The 24,338-nt window shown below is 36.7% G+C and overlaps 3 protein-coding genes and 1 long non-coding RNA gene across 4 annotated transcripts; 2 read left to right on the top strand and 2 right to left on the bottom strand.

The window, feature by feature from the left end:
- Positions 1 to 3,949: 3,949 nt before the first annotated feature.
- On the bottom strand, positions 3,950 to 5,306 carry LOC125204843 (glucan endo-1,3-beta-glucosidase-like). The gene is made up of 2 exons (XM_048103587.2): positions 5,071 to 5,306; positions 3,950 to 5,003 (listed from the first exon to the last, which is right to left on the bottom strand). Exons 1-2 carry the CDS (start codon positions 5,129 to 5,131, stop codon positions 4,039 to 4,041), a joined length of 1,026 nt encoding a protein of 341 aa, XP_047959544.1. The 5' UTR covers positions 5,132 to 5,306; the 3' UTR covers positions 3,950 to 4,038.
- A 2,100-nt stretch (positions 5,307 to 7,406) lies between these two features.
- On the top strand, positions 7,407 to 8,165 carry LOC125207836 (uncharacterized). The gene has a single exon (XM_048107334.2). It carries the CDS (start codon positions 7,542 to 7,544, stop codon positions 7,917 to 7,919), a length of 378 nt encoding a protein of 125 aa, XP_047963291.1. The 5' UTR covers positions 7,407 to 7,541; the 3' UTR covers positions 7,920 to 8,165.
- Positions 8,166 to 9,745: 1,580 nt separating this feature from the next.
- Positions 9,746 to 11,226, bottom strand: LOC125208520 (uncharacterized). The gene is made up of 2 exons (XR_016132696.1): positions 10,770 to 11,226; positions 9,746 to 10,670 (listed from the first exon to the last, which is right to left on the bottom strand). It is a non-coding gene; the product is annotated as an uncharacterized LOC125208520 (long non-coding RNA).
- A 7,178-nt stretch (positions 11,227 to 18,404) lies between these two features.
- On the top strand, positions 18,405 to 20,008 carry LOC125207974 (putative inactive poly [ADP-ribose] polymerase SRO2). The gene is made up of 5 exons (XM_048107504.2): positions 18,405 to 18,946; positions 19,035 to 19,273; positions 19,341 to 19,465; positions 19,528 to 19,638; positions 19,740 to 20,008. The coding sequence occupies exons 1-4, from the start codon at positions 18,507 to 18,509 to the stop codon at positions 19,630 to 19,632; spliced, it is 909 nt and encodes a 302-aa protein (XP_047963461.1). The 5' UTR covers positions 18,405 to 18,506; the 3' UTR covers positions 19,633 to 19,638; positions 19,740 to 20,008.
- Positions 20,009 to 24,338: the final 4,330 nt, after the last annotated feature.

The following is a 24,338-nucleotide window of genomic DNA, read 5'->3' on the forward strand; positions in this document are numbered from 1 at the left end:
ATCATTTTCAACCTCATGTTTTTATATCATCTTATTTTTGGATTTCTCAATATGTGGCATTCATTCAGAGGTCCACATTCTGGTACGTTCTACAACAACCCCACATTTCTAATTTTTGCCAATTCAACGTATTTAGACATACTATTTCTCAACGGAGTACTAAAAAATGTACAAATCCATCGACCAATTTTAACCTAAAAACATGGTAACATAGTGAACATTGAGTTCCAAAGAACTTTGAAATTATGGTAAAGGCTTGCAGTTTTTGTCCTGATTGCCTCTCTCTCTTTCATGTTATACACATACCATTTTCAGTGGTCTTTCTAGTGATTATTCAGGACTATCGATGCGATTCTTCCTCTGCCATTGCTGCCACAGAACTGAGTTGAAGGGGGCCATACCTCTTCATCCACAAATAAAGTGTTCGAACTTCATGACGGGAACAACAACAAGTATTACGAACTACACCGAAAACTACTCATGTTTTAGAAAGACAACTATAGAGCTAAAACATGTCCTATTGGAGAAATATAAACCTGTCCTTACGGATGGTTAGTTCTTCTCTGTTTTGGTCTAAAGCAGGAAAGCAAAGCTTTACGGAAAAATTCAAAATAGCAAGATTCAAGAAAGTACATAATTTAAAAATCAAATATCAGTAGCACATCCTTGAGTGCAAAACTCCAAATAGTTTATAATAGCATCTGTTCTCTATTAACACCAACATTATGATTAAACCATATTGTAATCTAACACGGGATTCAATCTCCGTGGAAAATGTCAAACTTATTTCACCTTTATATATGGAGGACGCTCCACGCACCTGGATTTTGTTTCCAGGCTTCCATTTGCCTCTCTAAACCCAAAATTGTTCTTTGTTGTTTCTTGCAAGTCTTGTTGAATGGTTTTAAATTTAAAACCAAGCTACTGCAACAAAGACAGTGTGCTTCTAATCAGTGGCGGATCCAGAAAAAAAAATGGAGGAGGCGGATATTACCATTGCGCCTTTATCCTTCGGTTTCACAAAAACATGCTCAAAATACACCAAAAATAATGTGTTATAATTTGATATACTACTATTTTTTTTTATTCAAGCATGAGGCTTACGTAATTATTATTGTTTTATTTTGAATTTCTTTTTAGTATGAGGCTAGAGTGATTGGCTTGCAAATGATTGAATAGATATTTATAACGAAATGACTTTAGTTACAAGTTTAATTTTGGATTAATATTGTCATACTATTAATTAAAATATTGAGTTATCTACCGTGAATAAAAATAAATCATAAAAGATACTACTACCACTAAATACTAGTACTCCATTAAGATGATTCATGGTTTAATTGTCTAATTTTAACCCATGTCTTGGCCATACATAAAACAGAACAAAAATAAAGGATTGTAATACTCCCTCCGCCCCTGAAAATTTGTCACTTATTTCCTTTTTTGTTCGACCCTAAAAATTTGTCACCTTCACTTTTACCATTTTGGTAGTAGACCCCACATTCCACTAACTCATTCACACTCACACTCACACTCATTCACACTCACACAAAAAATTACATAATTAAAAAAAACAAATAAATTACAATCACACAAAATATGGAATTAAATTTACGACACAGATACGAGATTAATTTACAGAAAAATATGTCCATTTATTAAGATTCACTTTAATATTCATCTTTAAAATTTAACTAAATAAATTTAATTTGATAGCCCAAAAGCCCAACTTTAAAAGTCCATTTATAAAGTCCAATAAGTCCATTTAAAACCTAAAAATAAAAAGTGTCGTTTTCTCCATCTGTCTTCTTCTTCTTCTTCTTCTTCTTCTTCTTCTCCATTTCTGCATCTCTCCTCTTTCTTCCATTTCTTCGAAAAGACAAAGTAAAAATGGGTTGGCCGATCGCTAGCGAATCGGCCAGCGCCCGTAAACCGGCGTGGGTTTGCCGATTTCTTCGCCGTTTTGCCGCTCGCCGCCTCCAATGGTTCGGCTAGCGGACCAGCCAGCGCCTGGAATCGGCTAGCCGGTCCGCTAGCCGTCGTTGGAGATGCTCTTAGAGCATCCACAATAAGAATAGGCCAGCCATAGGCCAACCACTCTCTCTCTGCCACGTCATCAGCACTAAAAATCCACCTGCCACATCAGCATTTTACTCAAATAGGCTAGCCTTAGGCCAGCCGCAATAAAAATAATTCAAAAATAACTACATTTACGGAATTAAATTTACGACAAATTACGAAACTAAATTTACGAGACATAAAAAATTCATTAATTTTATTTAAATTAAAAAAGTGCGTCCTAAAAAACTACATCATTAAAAAAAAAATTACAATCACACAAAATACAAAATTAAATTTACGACATAGATACGAAATTAATTTAAAGTTAAATACGTCCATTTATTAAGATTCACTTTAATATTCATCTTTAAAATTTAACTAAATAAATTTAATTTGATAGCCTAAAAGCCCAACTTTAAAGTCCATTTATAAAGTCGAATAAGTTCATTTAAAACCTAATAATAAAAAGTGCCTGTCTCTTCATCTCTTCTTCTTCTCCATTTCTGTATCTCTCCTCTTTCTTCCATTTCTTCAAAAAGACAGTAAAAATGGGCTGGCCGATCGCTAGCCGATCGGGCGCCTGCAATGGCGGCCAGCCGACCGGCTAGCGAATCGGCAGCGCCTGTAAACCGGCGTGAGCTCGCCGATTTCTTCGACGTTTTGCCGCTCGCCGCCTACAATGGTTCGGCTAGCGGACCGGCCAGCGCCGGGAATCGGCTAGCCGGCCCGCTAGCCCCGTTGGAGATGCTCTTAAGTTATTATTTTGACCAAGTCAACAATGAAAAAGGGAAAGACATCTCTTCCCTATTCCCTTTTAAAGGTTTTATCGTTCAAAACCAGAGAAAGAGAAGCAGAGAGAAAACTCTTCCTTGATATTCATACCACACAATTTTTCTCGACAACCTAAAATAATCAAAAGAATTGGTCTGCACATCAATAATTAGCAGCCTAGAAAAAAAATTGGTCTTGGCCTTCTTCTTCGGGACAGTGTTGGCGGCCAAGGGAGGGGGCGACCATGAAGGTTTTCCGGTGGTTTAAGGGGAAGTTCGCTATTAGTAAGAGATACTCCCTCCGTCCCACATAATTTTACCCAGTATTCCATTTTGGGCCGTCCCACATAATTTTACCCATTTCACTTTTACCATTTTTTGGTAGTGGATCTCATATTCTACTAACTCATTCCTACTCACATTTTATTATAAAACTAATACTTTAAAAGTAGGACCCACATCCCACCAACTATTTCAACTCACTTTCCATTACATTTCTTAAAATCCGTACCGGATCAATGTGTGTAAAATTACGTGGGACGGAGGGAGTAGTTAGTGATATAAAGTAAATAAACCCCACAACCGAAAAAAACCGCAATCTTAAAAAATAAATGACGGCCTATTCAGCTAAAATTCATCAACAGATACAGAATACACATATTCAGCATGCAATGTTTTACCCAAAACAGTTACAGTGGTAATAGAAATTAAGCTGAGGGAATGCCGATCAGGCGATCACCTTCAACAATCTACTCCAAGAAAACCAGAAAGCGAGCTGAAAATGGATGGGCCATACTGTATTTATTGAAAGTGGGATTTCTTTGCTTTTTTTAGTAGAGAACAATCTTCACGACATAACAAATTCAATTTTGAGAAATCAACATGTGAAAATGCTCGCCAATTTTCTCTCTACCTGTGTCTTTTTTCTTTATTAATGCGTGTTATTGGGCTTCCGCGTAATTGAAGGCCCAATATACATTGGCTAATCCCATTTAACTTAAATGTTCGTTTATTGTCAAGTTGAAGGCCTCTGCGTTTTAGCTTGTACATGTAGTGTTTTAAACCATCAAACTGCATTTATATTTACATGCAATTTCAATACTAGAATTCACCTAGTATTATTTAATAAGTTTCATCATATTCCACATGGGCGTTTCATTTCATGATACAATAAAAAAGTGAGATAACAACAAATGTGGAGTAGTAGCTAATTAAACCTAATATCATACGCCTTGTTCCCATGAATCCCAAAAATCCCAAAATGCTTCTCATACTCAGTCCCAGTCTTGGCATCCTCATCAAACAAATCAAACAAGAAAACCTCCACCCCAACACCCGGCCTCTTGGGCGTCCCAACATCCCCCAACGCCCTCCTCACCACATTCCCATTATAAGCAAACGCATTCTCCGCCGAGCCCCCGTCCCCTCCTCCCGTGGGCCACCCCGTCTCCGTCACCACCACCGGAATCCCCTCGAACCCCTCCCTCTCCATCGCGTGCACGAACGCATCCACCGCCGAATCAAACATGTTATCGTAGGCCAACCCCCCGTCCATCTCAACCTCCGCCGACCTAAAAGTGGCATACTCCAACGTCACCTGCTGGTGATCATTCTCAACGTAGGTGAAAAAGGGGTAAATGTTGACCATCAATGGCGAACCAGTATCGCGCAAGAAGTGAAGGAGAGGGATCAAAACCGGCTTCACATCATCGTGGAAAGCGCCGGTTGAAGGAGGGTAAGAAGTGGATAGAATCGTTGCTGCGTGGGACGATGAAACCCTAACGACGTCGTTTAGGCCCAGTATTTGAAGGGCTTGGTGGATGTTGAGGATTGCGGGGACGATGAAAGGGGTGTAGAATGGATCTTTTTGCAGGACCTCGTTTCCGACGGCTAAGTATCGGAGCTGAGAGGGTGCCACGTGTGAGAAGATGTTGGATTGGAGCCAGTCGAGAGAGGCGGCGACGGTGCCGTTGGCGAGGGTGGGGAGGATTTCGTTGGGGACGCCGATGGTGAGCTCGATTCCGGTGCCGGAGAAGGGGGCCAGGGCGGCGGGGTCAGGGTTGAAGAGGCGGATTCTTGATATGCCGTTGGAGGTGAGGAGGCCGATCACGGAGGCGGGCGCCGGGAGGTCGGCGGCAACCCTGCCGTAGCAGACTCCCACCGGTGCGGCCCCTGCAAATGAAAATTAATTAGGCCATGTGAAATTGACTTGTTGTGGAAAGTGGTGTTTGATGCAAACCTGAAAGCAGGGGAGAGAGGGAGAGGAGAGAGATTAGGAGGACGCTATGTGTGATTTTCATTTTCTTGACAGATCGATACAATTGTTGATGCCATCATTTTGATGGTTATATATGGAGTGTTTTTTGTGATGTTTTGGTTTGATTCTGGTCTAGTTTTGATGTTTCTCTGTGATCGTGTTTAAGATTGATGAACTTCATCATCTTGAGTTGGTACAACTTTGTTAATGTTTCTCAAAATACAGTTCAACAGACTTAGCCAAGTTTATTTTACGCCATTTGCAAATGATAAAAAATTGTCTCCTTTTACCATTTTTTTATGTCCATAAAAAATAGTCTCATTTCTTAAAAATGAAATGTTTCTCTCTTATACTTTGTCCATTTTTTTTTCTCTCTCATATTTTACCTAGTACTAGTACCTTTTTTTCATATCTTTATTACTTTACCTATTTTTTCTCCTCTCTTATTTTTTCCAAATTCTCATTAAAAATATCAAATTTTGAAATTTGGTTAAGTTATTTTTTGGATTTTGGTTCTGATTCGATTGGGTATATTAGTACTACTACTTGTATTGCCTGAAGAAGACAGTGTGACACTACTTTTGGTGTAGTATTTTTTTGCATCAAAATCTGTCTTATTATAGGATTTGGACAGAGAAAATTGGTAGGTGATCTCGAGGAGGTTGGGGTGCATCCGTGCATGGAAATGTGCAAGATGCAATAGGAACGCATTGTATTATGGCTGAGACCAAAACCAGTTGTTTCAGCCATAAAGCAGTAGCATTCCATCTTTTCAAACAGACGCTTACTTGTACCCTCTGCATATACTAATATTCTCTTCAGCTTTTTGCTTGTTTCATTACAAATAAACTTCACATCTTTATTTGGCCCTCTAAACCACTAATCCATGTCTCACGGACATAACTTCATTAATCATAGCAATTAAACTCACATCCAACTAAATTTAAGCTGTATAATAATTATGTCATTTAATATTATGCGAAGTCGAAGAATATACATAAAATTATAAGATTAAAATGTAGGCAACAAATGTTGGTGGAAGTGGAAGTCTAAGTAATGAGTAGTTTGATGGTGGAAACAATAATCGCCAAAAGCGTGGTATGTTTCCAGTGATAACTACATTTGTTTAGCACTTTTGAATCATTATTGGGCTCCGATCCGGCCAAAAATAATCATAATAATTTAAAGAAGTAAAAAAGTAAAAAATCAAGGCGTATAATAATTGAGCTTCATCATTATTAGAGTGGATAAAATGACTTACTCAGTTAATTAAACATGAAAAATCTCCCCATTATTGCGTTATTGAACAGAAGAATTAATCTTATAATTATAGCGATCACTATAATGATTGCGGATTTTTTATGGGTTGATGGATCTAAAGTGGGATCCGTAGTAAGAATTATTGATTGATATAAAAATATTTCTTTTCTCATCACCGAGGCATCTACAGTAGCATTAGAATATTTCTAGTAATAATTGCACGCCATCGAGCCCTACCCTAACAAAAGCAATAAAAACAAAGATAAAAAACAAATAAAGCATCGAATAGTTTATCGGGGCACTCGACATCATATTTGCACTGTCATGATTCTTAAAACTCTGTTTCATCATGTACTATTGTTTCAATAATTTTGCTTCCTTTTCTATATCAAGATATTAGATATACGCTAATAGGTTCTTTTCTAGATGAGGTGCAGTATTAGATTAGTATGACACTAGTAGTATCTTTGAGATCAAATGTTTAAGTTACATCTTACCAATACAGTATTATTTTTAGATTGAGTTTGTAATGTTTGTTATTACCTATACACAAATTTCCATCATTATTGAACAGAATTCTATCAAAACTTTGAATCATACTACAGGAAAGCCCAGCATGTTAATGAGATAATTGTCTTAGTACCACAAATATATTTCCACTTCAATAAATCTTATCTAATAATTACCTATAATAATAATGCTAGTAATAATTTTGTACCGATAAAAAAACACAAGCTAAAAACACAGATATATGAAAGATGCTTTAGCAATGGGAAAACTTGGTCTGTATACACATTGATGAAAGCAATAGCGATGTGTCAATTTCCAACAATTGTTCAAACCAACAAAAAAAGCAAAAGCTCTCACAAGATGTTCCTCCCATCTTTCATAGATTATTGTGATGTTTTAAAGGAGCCAAAATATTTCTTTCTCTCCTCACTAAGCTACAAAAACCAATCAAACTCACAAAAAAAAAGAAAAAAAGCGACAACGAGAATATATCTTTAGTTGTCACTCCCTTTATTAAAGAAAAGCCCTTCCTTTTGAATTCAAACTTCCCCTCTCATTACAATCTTGCATAAAACCACCTCCTCACTCAATCACATTCTTGTTTCGCTCCTCTCTCTCTCTCTTTCTCTCCAAAAACCATAATTCCTTGCTTCTATACATCAATATAGTCCAAATTAAAAAAAATGGCACAACCAATTGATGCATATCCAAATCCAGAGATGACTGATCAAGCAAGCCCTTCGCCGTCCAACGGCTCGTTCGGGCCAGTTTTCGCGGTGTTGGCTGTGATCGTGGTGATATCGGCGGTGGCGTGCGTGCTGGGGCGGCTGTGCAGCAAGCGGAGCCACCACACGAAGAAGAAGAAGGCGGAGCACGACCACCCGGCCAAGGCGAGCAAGGGGCTCCCTAAAGAATGGGAGTCTAAGCAGAAACCCTTGGATATCGAATTCGGGTTTGATAAGAAAATGCCGCCCAAGAATGGAGGAGGGAAGCCGAAGCAGCCGCATCAAAATGGAGGACATAATAAACCAGTAGATATCAGATTTTCAAACAATGTTTAAATTTTAATTGTGATTGCATGCGCATGGGCAGGGGAGGGAGGGGGTATACTTGGTGGTAGTACTACTATTATAGTAGTAGTAGACTAGTAGTAGAAGTGCTGGTATTATTTTGGATTTCAATTTGATGTCAAAATCTCATGGTTAAGTTCTGGCTTAATTAGTTTTCCAGTGTTTTTGTGCAAGTTGTGGAAGAATGGTCAAAGTGTAATGACTTTATATGAAGGGTTTCAAGGAATTACGGAGTAAGTACTTTGTAGTGTTTCTTTTCTTTTCTTTTTTTTGAAAAATCATCAAAATGTTACACAGGAATTACGATCACTTAATTATAAAATGGTTATTTTGGCCTCCTTTTTTTTTGTAAAACGGCGTAATTTTTTTGGTCTATGTTGGGGGATTTTCTTATTTTTTCTCTCTCTTTTTGTTTACATATATAATTGTTGGGATCCTATTTTGTTTCTTTTATCCAATCATAAAATCCACAAGCCAGTTGGCCACCAAGGTATAAAAATACAATTGGTCTAATCCAATGCGAGCAAGCAACGCTCCAAGTCTTCATATATAATGCAAAAGCAAAATCTTTTGACGATTAAGAACCTAACCTAAATATGCACAAACATTGATAAACTTCTTTAGTGTGATATTTGTTCAATATAATGAATTAAACTTTATGGGGCCATCATATATCTTTTCCAGTGTGTTCCACGCCAATTCTTATACAGTCAACCAAAAAAAAGGGAAGGAGTTTTGTGAGCGCCGCCGCCGCCGTGACTGCCGTTTAATTTCTTTCAACTCTTAATTAGGACTTTAACTAATAGTATAAATCTCTCTACTTGATACAGTATCTTTCTTCTAACCGAAAATGGATAAATAAAATCATTAGTTGATTTGCAAAATACATCAAAGCAATATTGAATTAATTATTAAACAATACGACCACCAATATATGCTTTCGGCAGTAATGGACACATAGACCCATTGTTGGTATTAGGCCTGTAAAATCGGGTACCCGATCCAAAATTTTTGGGTACCCGATACCCGATCCGAATTTGATTTCGGGTATCCGGATACCCGACTCGAGTATCCAGTTCCGAAAAATCGGATATCCAGCCCCGATTGTAATTTTGATTTTTTTAGAAAATTAAATACAAAATTTTAGAATTTATTTAAGACAGTATTATTTAGTTCTAATGATCAACACACCATTTTTCTTTAGGTCTGTCTGGATATTGGGTATTTAGTTCTAATGATCAACTCAGCCTTCTATATTATTCACTTTTTTTACTTTAATTATTTTCTCTTCACTCTAACTATTTATTATACGTTTCACTTGTAGTGGGACAGAGAGAGTAGTATTTAACATCTGAGATGAAGAAATGTACTATTGAGAAAGCGGTATAGTAGTATTAAATTTGAAATATGCATTGCTCCTTAATTTATCTTAAATTCATAATCTTTCTGTAATGAAGAATATAGTACTCTGTATAAGATAAAAATATTCATCGGGATTACAGTATTAGAAAGATCTCACTACAGAGTACAGCCTACTATCATATTGTTAAAAGTAGTAGCTCTGATTTACTGACGATCACAATTCACATATGATTCGAGTTACTTAACCCAGAAAAGTAAGAATAATAAAAAAAATGTCTTTATACAAATCAAACCAGATGTTCCCATATTTTATAAATTTAACACTAAATTTTCTACGAGTATAAAATGCACAAACAAAAAAATGTGAGCATTATAAGTTTAACAAATAGTAGTACTAAATAAGGCACATTAGGAAGCCCATCCATCATATTAAGGGAGTACAAAATATAAGGAACTTCAACACACAAGAGACTCATTATATCGCAAGAATAGAGATATCAAAGCGAAAACAAAAGTCAAGCTAACTAAAACACAAAAAAGGCAATTGTGTAGGAACTCCAGCCAAATAAAAGAGAACTACCGCAAGAACAAAGACATCAAACCAAAAACAAAAACAAAAATCAAGTTAACTGAAACACAAAAAGACAATCGTCGGCAACTCCAGCCAAACAAAAGAGAACCCAGAAACATATCAGTACTCTGATCTTAAAGCACATGTCCTCTTTGCATTCAATCCACTTCCTGCCATCATCTTATGTCACTGAATTTATCAATCATCTCAATTGGAGTAAGGGGAAAAAGAGTACACCATCCTACAATCCATGCTCCAAGATGGTACTTTTTTTTCATCTCCCAATTGGACTGTAGTACTTAAAACGTTCCTTTATTTTGAATGCTCCATATGTACCATGCTACCACATAAAACATTGAAATCCACACCATTTTATCAAATTTTACAAAAGGTGTTCCAAGCCTCGCCAAGAAACATACCTTTGGCTCCTTGTAAAGACAGAGGAAAATGTTCCACCGATCAACCATAGTTTGCTTGACAACCTGCAACAAAAATATATGTGATCGATAGTCTCTGCTCGTCTTTGCATAACAATTATTATCTTCGATTCCTGCAATTCCAAGCAAACCAAAGTAGAAATTGTGTTAGTTGTGGGACGAGGTTCTTTCATGCAAATTATATGCCCATGTCTATCAGATTAATTTTTCTTCTTCATATTATTTGCGACTAGCAAGACAAAGTTAAAATCTAAAGTAAATTTAATTTATCAGAATACCAAATGTTATGGATCAAAATACCATAAATTTAACACCATAATCAAATAACATCAATAAACCTCGTTTCTTGTTATGGATAGATGTAGAAAATTCCTGAAATAAAAGAAAAATCGGAAAAGAAAGGATGAGTGTGTGGATTTTGTATATATATATATATATCAGCTTGCTTCCTAAACCGCCTTATTAATAAACCTTCAAACTAACTTATAACGGCCCCTTTCCATTGAAATCTGATTTGTGTGAGATGGAGCGGGAACCGCAGATTTCTATGACGGTGGACGACTACGACGCCGCCACGGATTCCGACTGCCAATCGTCGTCCGCATCGGCCGTCTCAGTCCCCCAATTCGGAGATTTCGTGAGGAACGGGATGGTGAGGGTGGAAGTGGATGAGGCTAAGTAGGGCGAGGTTGAGAGGATGTTGAGGGATGGAATGGGTAGGGCTCTCGGCCAGGATGTTAATGTGGTTGCTCTACACAAGCCTTCTTACTCCACCCTCGCGGGGCACGCCAGGCTCGAAGCTTTCCGCCTCTACTATAATATTGTATATGCTTGGTACGGCGGGGCGCGGGATGAGATCTTGGGGATTGTTGAAAGAAAAGAGACGAAAACATATTGCTGGGTATATGGAATAGTAGCTTTTTTGAAAGAGATGTTATATTGATTTTCTCAATGCTTTACAAGCTTTACATCCATTCTATTTATACTAGTCTATGGAAAGATCTAGATCAACATAGTCTTAACCTAGCTAGCTATCATCCAAATACTACTACAAGACAAAGTGAAGTAACTGAAAGGTAAGGGAGCATCTGCTTTCATACGTGCTGTCGGCCAGCTGGGTTGTGGTCCTTTTCTTCACCCTTGACCAACTAAGACATCCTTCCAGCTCAATGTCGAGCTATGTATTGGAGCGGTCTTTATCGTGTTGCTACATAGTCCAGCACGACTTAGGTTGGCGACTTTATTCTCACGCAGCTCATGCTTTCGATTGCACTCTTCACTGAGCTCTTGAATTGCAACGCTAACACTTCCCCTCAATTCGAGCGAAGAGAGCGGACATACTCCAAGTCTGTTCCGGAGTCTTGCGAAGAATTGGTAGCTAAGTGGCTTGGTCATTACATCAGCAACTTGATCCAAGGTGGGCACATGTCTTAGGTCCACTTCCTTCTTTGCTACTTTGTCTCTAATGAAATGAACATCCAACTCAACATGTTTTGTCCTAGCATGTAGAATTGGATTGGATGCGAGAGCTATCGCACTCAAATTGTCAACCCAAATAGTTGGCGCATTCTTCCTTTCAATCTTCAGCTCATCCATAAGAGAGCTTACCCACGCAACCTCACAAGCAGCTTCAGATAGACTGCGATACTCTGCTTCTGTGCTAGATCGTGATACCACATATTGCTTCTTGGATTTCCAAGATATCAAATTTACCCCCAAGTAACAGCAATATCCACTCACAGATTTGCGATCGTCAAGATCTGCTGCCCAATCTGAATCCGCAAATGCAGTGATGGTAGTGCTCGATGCTCGAATGTGCAGACCATAGTCCAAGGTTCCAGCGAGGTATCTCAATATTCGCTTCACCGCTCTCCAATGAGTCTGCAGTGGACAAGACATAAACTGACTCACTTTGTTTACACTGAAACTGATCTCAGGTCTAGTGATGGTGGCATATTGAAGAGCTCCCACCGTGCTCCTGAACAGCTTCCCATTGAGCATGGGATCACCATCTGTCTTACTGAGTTGTGAGTTAGAGAGCATAGGTGTGGCAGCTCCTTTTGCTTCCTGCATCTTCAGTTTACCCAACAAATCTTTGATATAAGAAGCTTGATTCAGATGAAGACCTTCCTGTGTCTTGGAGACTTCAACACCCAAGAAATGTTTCACTTCCCCAAGGTCTTTGATTGAGAAATGCTTATTTATCTGATTAATAATTTGTTGGATGGCTACTGAGCATGAACCAGTAATAAGAATATCATCAACATATATTAGGAGATAAATTACCACAGAACCTGAGATCTTGTAGAAAAGAGAAGCATCGGCCTTTGATTGAGTGAATCCCAGTGAAAGGAGCACAGTGTGTACAGTAAAAAACCATGCTCGAGAGGCTTGTTTCAGGCCATAAATTGCCTTATTAAGCTTACAAACCAAATGAGGGTGGCCTTGTTCAAAGCCAGGAGGCTGCTTCATATAGATATCTTCTTTCAAATCACCATGCAAAAAGGCGTTATTCACATCAAGGTGAGTAACTTTCCAGCTGGAGGAGGCTGCAAGGGAAAGAATAATTCTAATGGTTGTGGGTTTGACAACCGGGCTGAAAGTATCTGTGAAATCAAACCCAAGTTGTTGAGAGAAGCCTTGAGCAACAAGCCTAGCCTTGTGTCTTGCTATAGAGCCATCAGCATGCTTTTTGATCTTAAAGATCCATGTACAACCAATTAGGTTTTTACCCGGTGGGAGAACAGTGAGTGTCCACGTTTTGTTTCTAAGGAGAGCAAGAAATTCAGCTAGCATAGCTTCTTTCCATACGGGGATGAGGAGAGCAGTAAGTATAGACTTTGGAAGAGAGGACAGTGAGATAGATGAATTGTACACTTTGGGTTTGAAAATGCCCCTTTTTGCACGAGTGACCATAGGATGTTGATTGACCACAGATGGAGCTTCATCAGCAGCAGGAGGAGAATCAGAAATAACTGGAGCTGTATCAACAACATGAGATGCATTAGAATTTGGAGCAGCATCAGAGGAAGCTACATCAGATGCTAAGGAGTCAGGAGTGGGAATATGTTGTGGGGAATTCACATGAGAAGAGATGGGAATATGAGATGGGGTATTAAGCGGCAATTGCGGAGTGGTTTCTATATGTGATGGTATGGGAGGAACAGTAGGTGAATGGGGGAGGACAACTTGTGAGATATCTGGCATGAAGTGGGGCACAGAGATTGTTTGTGAGCTCTTCACAGTAGTGGAGGAATAAGAAAAAATTGACTCGTCAAATATTATATCTCGAGTGACAACAACTTTTCCAGAAGGGAGGAGGGCTTTGAACCCTTTGTGTGAGGGACTGTAGCCGATGAAGGTAGCTGCTTCTGATCTATTTTGCAACTTGTGTTTGTTGTAGGGCCGCAAAAGAGGATAACACAAACACCCAAAGACTTTCAATGAAGTATAGTCGGGTTTAGATTTGAAAAGCATCTCAAAAGGAGAATGGAAGAAGATGGTTTTAGTAGGAGTTCTGTTGATGATATAAGATGATGTAGTGAAGGCATCATCCCAAAATCTAGAAGGCAGACCCGCTTGAGACATCAACGCTAAGCCCATCTCAACCACATGTCTATGTTTCCTCTCTGCAACCCCATTTTGTTGGGGGGGTATATGGACAAGAAACTCTGTGAGTAATACCACACTGCTGCAAAAAAGATGTTAAACCTTGATATTCTCCCCCCCCAATCGGATTGCAATATTTTGATTTTGCAAGATAAGAGGTTTTCAACCATAGCCTTGAAAGACTTGAAAACTGACAGAACTTCCCCTTTAAATTTCAACAAGTACAGCCATGTGAATCTGCTAAAATGGTCAATAAATGTCACATAATATGAATACCCATTTCTAGAAACAAGGGGAGAAGGTCCCCAAAGATCACTATGAATTAAAGAGAGAGGCATAGAGTGTTGAGTAATGGATGGAGTATAAGGGAGTCTATGTGCTTTTGCAATGCAACAAGGGTGACAAAGAAGACTTGATTTCATTGAGTTAAAAGGAATTTTACAACTTTGTAGAGCTTTCTCAACTACATCAAAGGCACAATGGCCAAGTCTCTTGTGCCATAGGTCTATGCTAGAAACAGAAACTGAACTAAAAGATGAAGGACCTAAACTAGAAACAGAAGCTAAAGGGCCTATAGAAAGTGAGCAGGCAGTGGGCTGCCCATTGCTCTTGATTGAATTTGTAAAGCTGGAAGGCTTGGTAGATGGTTTAGGCAGAAGGAAACGGTAGAGCCCCTGCTCAAGAGTACCTCTGAGAATGACCCCCTTGGTTTCCTGGTCCTTCACAAGACAAAAAGTAGGATAAAACTCAAAATAAGCATTATTATCCTTGGAAAATTTGGACACACTGAGTAGGTTTCTTGTGATTTCAGGAACATAAAGCAGATTATCAAGATGTAAAATCCTAGAGTTAGAATCAGAAAAGGAAGATGTGACATTTAAATGACCAATTCTAGCAATTTCAACACCAATACCATTTCCAAGTTGAAGTTTTGTACCTCCAAGATATTCAGTGCTGGAGTTCAGATTTGATAGATCGTTGGAGATATGATGAGTCGCTCCTGAATCTGGATACCAAGAGGCATTTGAGTTAACATCAAAACCACATTCTGATACAGAATGTGAATACAGTGAAGGGGAAGACTGAAAGCTTTGTGGCCCCTGAGCTGGCTCCTGAGCACGTGCCACATTTGCAGTAGGATTCAAAGGATGAAAGGGACTTTGTTGATGAAGATGTGACTGCTGATTTTGTCTGGATATAGGTCCTCCACCATTGGACGGCTCATACCTATACCAACACCTTTCAGCCGAGTGTCCAGGCTTTTGACAAAGCTGACAGATGAGGCGGTTGTTTGAGATCCTGCCTCCTCTACCTCTAAAGGCATATCCTCCTCTATTTCCTTGTGTTCTTCCAGAGTTGTGAAAGTTCCCCCTCTGTTGATATCCTCCTTCTTTCTTTGGCTCAAATGAGTTAGCAACATTAGCAGTAGGTTGCGAGCCTTCAAGATTTATAGAGGAATTCTTATCTGCTTCAATTCTTGACTCAAAACTCAGTAGCAAAGCACTTACATCCTGTACGGTGGAGCTTTCAGCTTTGGAAGTGACTGTTACCACCACAGAGTCATATTCTCTTCCAAGGCCACCGAGAATGTATAGTATTTGATCTTCCTCTTCGATTCTGCAGCCAGTGGCTCCAAGCAGGTTACAACAAGTTTTCATCTTGCTCAAGTAATCCTTCATCGGCAGCGACTCCTTCTTCATGGTTTGGAGTTGTAGTTTGTGCTGCATTATCTTCGCTTTGGACTGACTTGCAAAGGTGGTTTCAAGAGCATTCCATATATCCTTTGTAGATCTGAGTCCCACTACAAGGATCATGGCACTTTCGGTCAAGGAAGCTTGGATCCAAGCAGATAATCGTTGGTCCTGTCGATGCCAAGCGAGAAACTCCGGATTTGCTCGCATCTGGCCAGCTTGACCAGCCTCGATCATTTTTGGTGGATGGTCACCAATGAGGAAAGATTCCAGACCGTATCCTTCTATGGTTGCCAAGATTTGCTGTCTCCATATCAGATAGTTGTTGTCTCCAAGTTTGACAGAGATCGGATGGTTATTTGGTAGAGTGGGAATAAGAGATGAGAGAGTATTTGAGGCACTGGAACCATCACCCTCTGCCATTTATCAAAGATAGAAGAAAGAGAGGTTAGAGGAGGTATAGAGACAGGTCAAAGACCTGCTCTGATACCATGAAAGAAAAGAGACGAAAACATATTGCTGGGTATATGGAATAGTATCTTTCTTGAAAGAGATGTTATATTGATTTTCTCAATGCTTTACAAGCTTTACATCCATTCTATTTATACTAGTCTATGGAAAGATCTAGATCAACATAGTCTTAACCTAGCTAGCTATCATCCAAATACTACTACAAGACAAAGTGAAGTAACTGAAAGGTAAGGGAGCATCTGCTTTCATACGTGCTGTCGGCCAGCTGGGTTGTGGTCCTTTTCTTCACCCTTGACCAACTAAGACATCCTTCCAGCTCAATGTCGAGCTATGTATTGGAGCGGTCTTTATCGTGTTGCTACATAGTCCAGCGCGACTTAGGTTGGCGACTTTATTCTCACGCAGCTCATGCTTTCGATTGCACTCTTCACTGAGCTCTTGAATTGCAACGCTAACAATTGTCACTCATGGATTTGGGATGTGCGGCGATTTTGAAGACCGAGTTTCCAACGGCATTGGGGTTTATTTATCTCCGGCGAATTTTCCGATTGATTGGTGACTCACTCACATTATCTTATTTCCTCTTTTATTTCACATTAACAATTTCAATTTCAAAATTGGTGATGTTTGGCGGGCGAGGGAAGATGAATATGGAGTGAAGCACCTGCTGCTCTGCCGCGTGATATTGGGGAACACGGAGAAGATCGCGGCAATTCCAGCCAAGCTCCACACATTTCGACACAATCTCATCCCACCTTTGCAATACACGATTTGGGGTGCTTATATGAATTCACACGTTCTCCCAGACTTCATCTTCAGCTTCACTGCCCCTTCTTTAACAGGCAACTATTATCATTACGATTACTTTCTCTTACTTTCTCTGTAATTGGATTAGCATAACCACTTTCTGCAACACGTAAATTCCGCTATTCACCGCGCGTAGAGTTTGATGTTGCTTTCCCGGTTCCTCAATCCTTCTCGTTTAGGAAATGTTACACCAATTTTCAGGTATGCAATCTCTGTTCTTGAATCGTTGGTTGATAATACGAGTATTTATATTTCATATTTCAATTTTTCATTTCACAGGAGAGAAAGATTAGTAAGTCTCATTTGATGGCAAGATTTAGGACTTTGGCTGGGTACCAGGTGCTACTTTCATTGCGAAGAATGTGCATATTTCGTCCTAGTTAAATAAAGCTTTTTCTACACTTTATAAAGACAAGGGGGAGGTGTAGTTCAATTGCTCTCTTTAAAGTTATTAACAGCGAACCAACATGTGTACATGTGTACATTTCTCTTTATTTTTTATAAAATATCTGAAATTGTAGATATTTAGAAATTTTATATACGTATATCTATGTTCTAGATTAAATAATTGAGAGGCCTATCCAATCATTCAAACATGTTCTTGATATTTTTTTCATTACAACATTATTTAGTTTAAATATGTCATAAATTTACAACAAATGTATATATCTCCCCGTACCGGTGAACAGTCAGATTATAGTAATATATGCCGCTCAAAATTAAAAGTTCAAATTCTTCATTTCAATTCATCCACAATTAAGAGTTCAATTTATTTTTACTATAAATGATAAATAGGTTCTCATTTAGCTAATTCATTTCATATTTTTACTCAAATTTTATTAGTATAAAAATAGATTATACGTTCCACTATTTTTTTACTTTTTTAATATTTTTTAAAACCTGTGATGAGCTTAATCACTAAGAGAGTAATAGAATACTGATTTCATATAATATATTTATTCGATTATTGAACAAGAATCCCCAAAAAATGAATATGGCCTATATTTGTCGAATAGGTTCATTTCAAAATTGAGTTACTATTTTGGTCATTAGTGAGACATCATAATCCCAAAATAGAAATGGTTGGCCTATATTTGATTATTGAGTACATTTGATTTATAATTTGAGATATATTTTCAAGATTTGTGTATTTACAATACAAAATTTAAAATTGTAAAAATATGATTAAAAGCTCATGTGGTATTTAACAACAAATGAGCTTTTGGCAGTTGGAAAATTTATGCAATCTACTTTCAATAAATGTATGTATATAAAATAAAAATATTCATCGGGATTGCAGCAGCAGCGACATCAATAATTATCCACCGAAATCCAAGTTATGAATCCAAAATTAGGGACCAAGTTTTCAAATTATTTATTTAATAATAAAAAGAGCAGTTTAGTTTAGATGTTCACGCATGACGCATGTATCGAAATTCCTCTGAAATTAAAAAAATAAATCGGAAAAGAGAGGTGGATCATTACGTATGTATATGAGCTTCCTAAACCGCCTTATTTATGAATCTTCAAAGTTCAAACAATCTTATAATTCTGCCTTGTCCCCTAAGTTTCCCTCTCTTTTTATGCACAAAAACTTGCATAATTCAAATCTGATTGCTCATTGTGTGAGATGGAGCGGGAACCGCAGATTTCTATGACGGTGGAAGATTACGACGCCGCCATGGATTCCGACTGCGAATCGTCGGTTGTCCCCCAATTCGGAGATTTCGCGAGGGTGGAAGTGGATCAACCCAAGTACGGCGTGGTTGAGAAGATGTTTAGGGCTGGACTGGGGGTTCTCGGCGAGGGAGTTAATGTGGTTGCTCTACACATGAATTCTTCGTCCAGCATCGCCAGGCATGCCAGGCTTGAAGCTTTCCGCCTCTACGCTCGCGCGGTGGCGGTGAAGCGCGGCGGCGATGCCAATATTAGGTATGCTTGGTACGGCGGTGCAAGGGATGAGATCTTGGGGATTGTCACTCATGGATTTGGGAGGTGTAGCGATTTTGAAGACCGCGTTTCCAACGGCATTGGGATTTATTTGTCCCCTGCGAATTTTCCGATTGATTGGTGACTAAACATCATCTTATTTCCCCTTTTATTTCACATTAACGATTTCAATTTCAATTAGATAAAAAAAAATGGTGATGTTTGGCAGCGCAATGAGGGCGAAGGAAGATGAATTTGGAGTGAAGCACCTGTTGCTCTGTCGCGTGATATTGGGGAACACAGAGAAGATCGCGACTGGATCGCGGCAATTCCAGCCAAGCTCCGCCGATTTCGACTCCGGAGTCGACAATCCATTCTCACCTTTACAATACACAATTTGGAGTGCTTACATGAATTCTCACATTTTCCCACTCTTCATCATCAGCTTCACTGCCCCTTCTTTATCAGGTTATTATTACTACTATTTGTTTCTTGCTTGCATTATATTTATTATTAACTGCTTGGCTTTCTGCAGTTTCTGGAACAAGTAAATTCCCCAATTCACCACGCGTGGAGTTTTCAGTGCTCATGAACGTGCTTTCCCGGTTCCTCAGTCCTTCACAGATGACTTTGATTCTGAAATGTTACAACGATTTTCAGGTATGCATTCTCTGTTTTTGATATGAACTGTGTGGTTTTTTAATTTTTGAATTTATTAACAGGAGAAGAAGATTGGTAGGCCTCATCTGATCACACGATGGAGGAGTTTGGTTGGGGACAAGTTGTTACTCTTAGCGATAAGAATGTGCGGATTTCGTCCGACTTAAAAACAGGTTTCTCTACGCTTTCTTTATTTTAGATTTGTGTTTTAAACTCTTGAAATTTGGGCTAACCTTGGGATTTCTTTAAAATGATTTTTATTTGATTGTTGCAGATATTTGTTAGTTGTGTAATTACTGTTTCAAAGTTTGGATAGAGAAGGGGGCGGTGCAGTTTTGGGCATTTTGTAAATCACTTTTCGCAAGAAAATGTGTATATCCAAGATTCTACAAGTTTTTTTGGGCCTGATCAGTCTTGTTCTTGTTTCTGAATTTGTATATCTAGATTGTAGACAATGTTTAGGAGTTAGGACTCATTTTTTTCTTCTATTTCCTCTGTTATTCGGGAACCACAATAGCAAAATATATGGTTTTTTTTCCTTCATTTTCCTTTATTATCAGCGAACCAACATGTTTTTACTAATAACACAACTTTTAGTCTTTTACAAGATTTTAAGCTTTTTTTTTTAATGAGAAAAATGTAACGCTGAGGATTGAATCATTTGCTTTGCTGTTATAATATATTTTGATATATATAGTTTTAATTTACATATGATATTTGAGCTGTAAGTGATTGACTATTTTAGGCACAGTTTGAGGGAAATGATAATATATAGTTAAATATCTGAAATTGTTCATATATAATTACACTTTCTCAAAATTTTATAAGTAATTTATATACGTTTATCTTTATGTTGATTAATGAATGGCATACTGATTTCGAATAATATAATTATTCGATTACTGGACAAGAAGCCAGAAAAAAAAATGAAAAAGGCCTATATTTGTCGAATGGAATATTCAAAATTGTGTTAATATTTTGATCATCTGAATCCCAATTCAGAAAATTAATAAGTGGTTGGGTTGCCTATGCTTATTTTCTCTTCTAAAAAAGCCCATCAACAATCAACCTTATTTTATTCCAACAGACTCAATAAATAAGTATAGGAAGTCATTTATCCCTGTAAATTTATGCAAAAAGTGAAAGTGTAGAAGTTGATACTTTCCACAACTTTGTCGCAGCAGAATAATATTATTAGTGGTGACTTTTTGGTTTTTTCATTAAAGAAGTCGTGTATATTAACATGTAGCTATAATTCAACATCAGCTTCGACTAAGTATTAAGCAATTACGTGTGGATAATTAGTGGATTAGTGATAAGACTAAGTCTGTCATTTATCTTGCTAAGCAAGAAGATTATGACCTCGAAGGCATCAAAACGCGTATATAAAATAGTTAAACACCTAAAGAAAAACAAAATTATGAGTATAGTTTTAGATATATGAAATGTGTTTCAAGACATGGGTGGGATGTATACTAATTAATTAACTTAATTAAGGGAAAACCTAAACCACTAAAGTCTTCGCAATAAAAGATCCAAACATGCCAAAGTGTATAAAAGTAGGCAGAATAGCAATATAACTACAATAGGCAAAAGAGAAGGTTCATTGAATTAATTTCCCAAAATACAAAAGAGAGAAATAAATTCGTTGAACACATATGTTGTTTAATAGGGTCCATATAAGTATATACCACGTGACTATCATTTTGGAGCAATACCAAAAGTAATCGAAGCATTGATCACTTGAATTTGGGGCAAGAAACTCACTCGAGAAATTATTATTTGGGAAAATGGCCTGGAGTACATAATGTTAAGTTAGATATCCTAATTTTAAGGAAAGGCATATTGTCAAAAAGGGATATTGATTTGTAATATCATAATTTTTTTTGACAATTTATCTTTTCTACAAACTTTGAACGTGTCATATAATATCATGAATTTGAATAATTATTTAATTTTTATCACCAGCGACAAAATCTAACTATATTGAAATCAGATGGATAACTATATCTGGTTATCATAGACTATGTAATCAGTGGCGGATCCAGGATTCGGAAACGGATAGGGCGGAATATATAGTACGAGCTTGGTTTAAAGCGGAAATGACTATTTTTATCGATTTTCAGGGGGACATCGGGGCAAACAAAGGGAGCGGTCCCCCGCAATTTGTAATCACATCACTATCATTATTAATTGTGATGTAATAACAAGTTACATGCACTCGTATTTTGTCGCTGGTGAAAAAATTAAACAATTACTCAAATTCGTGATATTATATGTCAAGCTTAAAGTTCGTAAAAATAAATAAATTTTTGAGAAATTTCATGGTATAAAGCTCTAATATCCAAAAATTTATGATATTTGATCAAATTTTGTTCTACTAGCAATTTAAAAAATCAACAAAAAAAATCATAAATTTTGATTTTGAAACAATAATTTCATTATGAATTTATGATGAAAGTGTATATATATGACAAGTCGAAAAAACGTATGTGAAAAACATTGCCCATGTATTAAATGTTATTGCCTCTACAAAGAGAAAATGACATTTGTTTGGCTAGAAATTCTTAACTGAGAGCTAACACAAAATTCATACTCCACGACGAGAGTCACATTTTACTTTTACCATAAATGATAAAAATGTCACATATTCCATTAAATCATTTCACTCACATTTTATTATATAAAAAAATGAGTTCATATTCAACCAACTTTTCCAACACACTATTCTTTACATTTTCTAAAATTCGTGTCTACATTAAATGTGACTCCTATGGTAGGATGGAGAGAATAACTTTTTACCCGATTTTAAATTGCCAGACAAACCATAATTTGATAAAATTCATTGTTTTTATGGTAATTTTCCAGTCAAGAAAATAATATTAAACCAATTTGGGAGTATTATGTTCGAAATAAAATATATGCAGCTACGACTAGACATGCATTGTTAATAATTATGGTCAAATACTATTTAATTATTACTATATACAACTCCATTACTTATAATTTATTAATAGTATAAAATTTTAATTTGCAGAGTTGAAACTTAAAAAGAATTATAAAAAGGCGTGGGTATAATGGGAGGAAACAAGGCTGAAAATTGTAAAATAGAATTAAAAAAGAAAAAACGAGTAGTCAAAGTCAAGCAAGTTGACATGTAAAAAACACAGCATATAATTGGGTGCACATCAACTACTATTTCGAAAGTGGATTTCTAGCACATGTAATCATCAATTAATCTTACATTTCATCAATCAAATGATTCAATTGTACTACTAATCTACTCAGTTGACCTGAGTAATATATACTCCTGCAACTGTTCTCCCACTTAATTTTTCTGTGATTTGTTGGAAAAGTTGACTTATATTCATTTAATTGCTGAATATTAGTTTTATAAAATGCTATACTATAAGAGTTTAATTGCAGTGCAAATAGAATTGAGTACAGAGAATTAGTCAATAGTATTTGTGGATCATAAATTGAATGTCTAAGGGCCAACTCTAAGTAGTTTCAGACATGTAAAATATATTAGGATTGTAATACAAAATTATAAATATAATAGAGATATAGAGAAAAATATGTTCAACATTATTAGAGAGAGAGATTTATAAGAAATAGATTATGAGCCATTTTAAACAACTTAATATATAAAAATAAGACTATTAATTGTGAATAAAAGTAATTATTCATTACTCCTATGATAATATCGGGCCGGGTCCTTATGTAAAACATTATAAATTTAATTTTTAGTTGGAGAATTTATAAATGGAGTATCATTTTATTCCTCTTGTATTTGATAGAAATATTGGAACGTTGTATTCTACAGTTTTGATTTCATTGTCACTTCAATAATTTGTGCCCATTCGACAAAACGAGGTTTGGATCAGCGTGGCTTTTGATTTGTGATGAGTCAGATCATGACTAGCAAATTTACCAAGAAATTTATTCCGGCTATTCGGTTTATAAGATTATATCTCATGATTATATGTGTATTATGTTTAATTCATAAAATTAAATATCATAACTTAATTCTAAATGAATAGTCTTATAATAATTAGTCATGGTCAATCCCCTCAGACTAAAATAATATCACAACTTAATTATAAATGGATAATCATATGATAATAAGTTATGACAACTGTGACACCTATATGGATTATATAATGTGGATAATTGATTATGAAATGTGATTATAACAAATGTATTTGAACGATGCAAGCTTAATTAACATTATCAAACTGTTTGAGGGCGTCCCTTACTATCAAATCATAATTATGGTAATTCTTCAATTATTATTATCGGAATCGTAATTGTTTTTATTTAACATGTGATTATTTGTAAATAGTAAGCATTTCCTGTTTTAGGCAATGGGTTTTCTTTCCATCATGGCTTTATTTACCCTCAAAATATCTGCAATAGTAAATGCATAGATTAGCTTGCCTATAAACACAATCCCCACAACCTTAAAATTCAATTTCATACATTTTGCAGGTGTAATAAATCAATTATTATGAGGCAAACTCCATGCATCAAGAATTTCAGATGTCCGGATATTCTAATTATAATTTATAAGTAGTACTCGATTCTAATTGAATTCAGTAACTTTAATAATTAATTACAAATTGATGAATCCAAATTAGACTAATTAGGCACACAAGTGATTGCCTTCAATTTTTCAAGGGAAATTGGTCTCTAAAACCATGAACTTTGCCCAAAATTTGGTATTTCCCATGAACTTTGAAATTGGTATATAATATCACAAACTTTGTATTTTGTTTGGTATTTTCCAAATTCACTCAAATAAGATATTTTCATCAAAATCTTATTTAACATAGGCAACCGTGATATGTTTTATAATATTTGAAACCATTTT

Source organism: Salvia hispanica, chromosome 6 (assembly GCF_029641045.1).
Source record: "Salvia hispanica isolate PSC_SH4W2 chromosome 6, Shi_PSC_v1, whole genome shotgun sequence".
Classification (NCBI taxonomy): domain Eukaryota; kingdom Viridiplantae; phylum Streptophyta; class Magnoliopsida; order Lamiales; family Lamiaceae; genus Salvia; species Salvia hispanica.